The 1,725-nt window shown below is 73.7% G+C and overlaps 1 protein-coding gene across 1 annotated transcript in view; it reads right to left on the minus strand.

Moving 5' to 3' along the window:
• The window catches only part of CARKD (carbohydrate kinase domain containing), a 28,687-nt gene that overhangs the window by 2,442 nt on the left and 24,520 nt on the right, over positions 1-1,725 (minus strand). The window contains exon 6 of the mRNA XM_012734853.1: positions 594-817. Coding sequence (XP_012590307.1) covers positions 594-817 — 224 coding nt within the window. The remainder of the gene's footprint in view (positions 1-593; positions 818-1,725) is intronic.

Genomic DNA, 1,725 nt, shown 5'->3' on the forward strand with positions numbered 1-1,725 from the left:
GCGGGGCGCGGCGCCCCCCCGCGAGGCGTGCTGTCGAGGTATTGTCGCGTGGTGGGTGTGGACGCTGGCCGGGGCTCGGCCGGCATCCGGAAGTGTGGTGCTCGCCGAGCTGCGGCGCCTGCCCGGCCTTTAGACTGACCGCGGGCCGAGGCCAGGCTCAGCACAAGCAGCACCCACGTGAGAGCGTGCTTCTCGCGGTCACGGGGCGCCGTCCAGACAGCCCCTGGCCCGGCGCTGGGGCGCGCCTGCCCAAACCCCCGTGGGAGGCTGCGCACGCCCTGCGCTAGTGACACTCTAAGTGGACAGAGGCGGGCGGGAGCCTCCCCCAGGCCACAAGGCGCATCCCGCACCTCCCAGCGAGCAGGTGACGCCCGGCGGAGCTCCCCAGCGCCCCCACCCCAGTCCGGGGAGTGGCGCGGCCTCGGCCCTCCAGGGTCCACCCGCCCGGTCATGCCCGAGGGGCGGGCGGCGGCAGGTTTCTATAGAAAGAAATCCGTTCTGAGGCTTGCAGGTGGACCGGACTTGGGGTCAGGCGGGTGCCCTGCGCCTTGGGCCCAGGTGGGGTCACAGGTGTGCACCTGGCCCCCACAGACCTGCGCCATCCTCGGGGAGCGCGCTGCCTCGGGTCCCTCAGACTCCGCGGCTCCGGGCAGGGCTTGCTCGGCCAGCGCTGTGGCCCGGCCGTCCGGGTCAGCAGCTGCGGGGCACAGGGCTCCCTGGGGCCGGAGGCCCGGCGCGGGGCGGGAAGTGGGGGCCGCCGTCCTGCTGAGGCTGAGCTGGGCGGTGGGGCTCGCGAGCTGGCCCCTCTGGTTGCTGTCTGGCAGGAGTGTCCCGTCGTTAGGTTCAGATGGCCCTCTGGGGTCCAGGCCGGGCACTCCCCCTGCTCGGCAGGTGCGCCTGCCCGCCGAGACCCCGGGCTGCACGCCCGCCCCAGGCCACCTGCTCACATTCTGCCTCCACGGCGTTTCCCTGGCTGCTCACGGGGCGTAGGGGCACGGGAGCCTGCAGTTCCTGGTGCCCCGAAGCGCCAGGATGCTCTTTGCCGGGGGCCTGAGGGCTGGCCGCTTCCAGTGGCCGGTTGCGGCCATCAGCAGAACCGGCCACTGCTGGCCTGCTTCTCTGTGGCCGTTGAGCTCGGGCCGCCTGGCTCCCTGTGATGCCCCCTCGGTCCTGTGTTCAAGGCCGCGCTGGACACCAGCCTGGCGCCCGCCGGGGCTCCGCTGTCAGAGGCGCCTCAGCCTCTGGACGGCGCAGAGCAGACCTGGGGTTCGGCCGCCGCCCTGGGAGCCGACGGGTGGGCTCCGCCCTGCCCCGTGAGGGCGCCAGGTACTTGGCCTGGCCTGACGGGTGTGACCCGCCCAGTGCGCGTCCGAGCCCCCGGAGGCCCCGCGCCCGGCCGTGGCTTCTGAGCGTGTCCTCGGCCCCGTTTTGCCGCCAGTCTGGGGAGCCGGCAGACATTTAACTGGACTGGGGGTGCCTGTCCACCCTGCCCGCTTGGGGGTTCTTGCTCGCGGCTGCGGGCCCCCGGGGCCACCCCTGCCTCCCGCCAGCGCCCTCTCGCCTGGCCCCCGGGGCTCCGTGCCCCTCTCGCCTTGTGTTTTATTCTGTGTCAAGGCCGCTCCTCCAACGTCCGCTCTCCGCAGGAAGGAGAAGGGCGGGCCAGCCTGGGTGCCCCCCGCCTCTGGGGCCTGCGCCCTGCGGCAGATGCCCGCGGCCCTCCAGGGC

The sequence above is a fragment of the Condylura cristata genome, unplaced genomic scaffold (assembly GCF_000260355.1).
Source record: "Condylura cristata isolate star-nosed mole 26May11 unplaced genomic scaffold, ConCri1.0 scaffold00078, whole genome shotgun sequence".
Classification (NCBI taxonomy): Eukaryota; Metazoa; Chordata; class Mammalia; order Eulipotyphla; family Talpidae; genus Condylura; species Condylura cristata.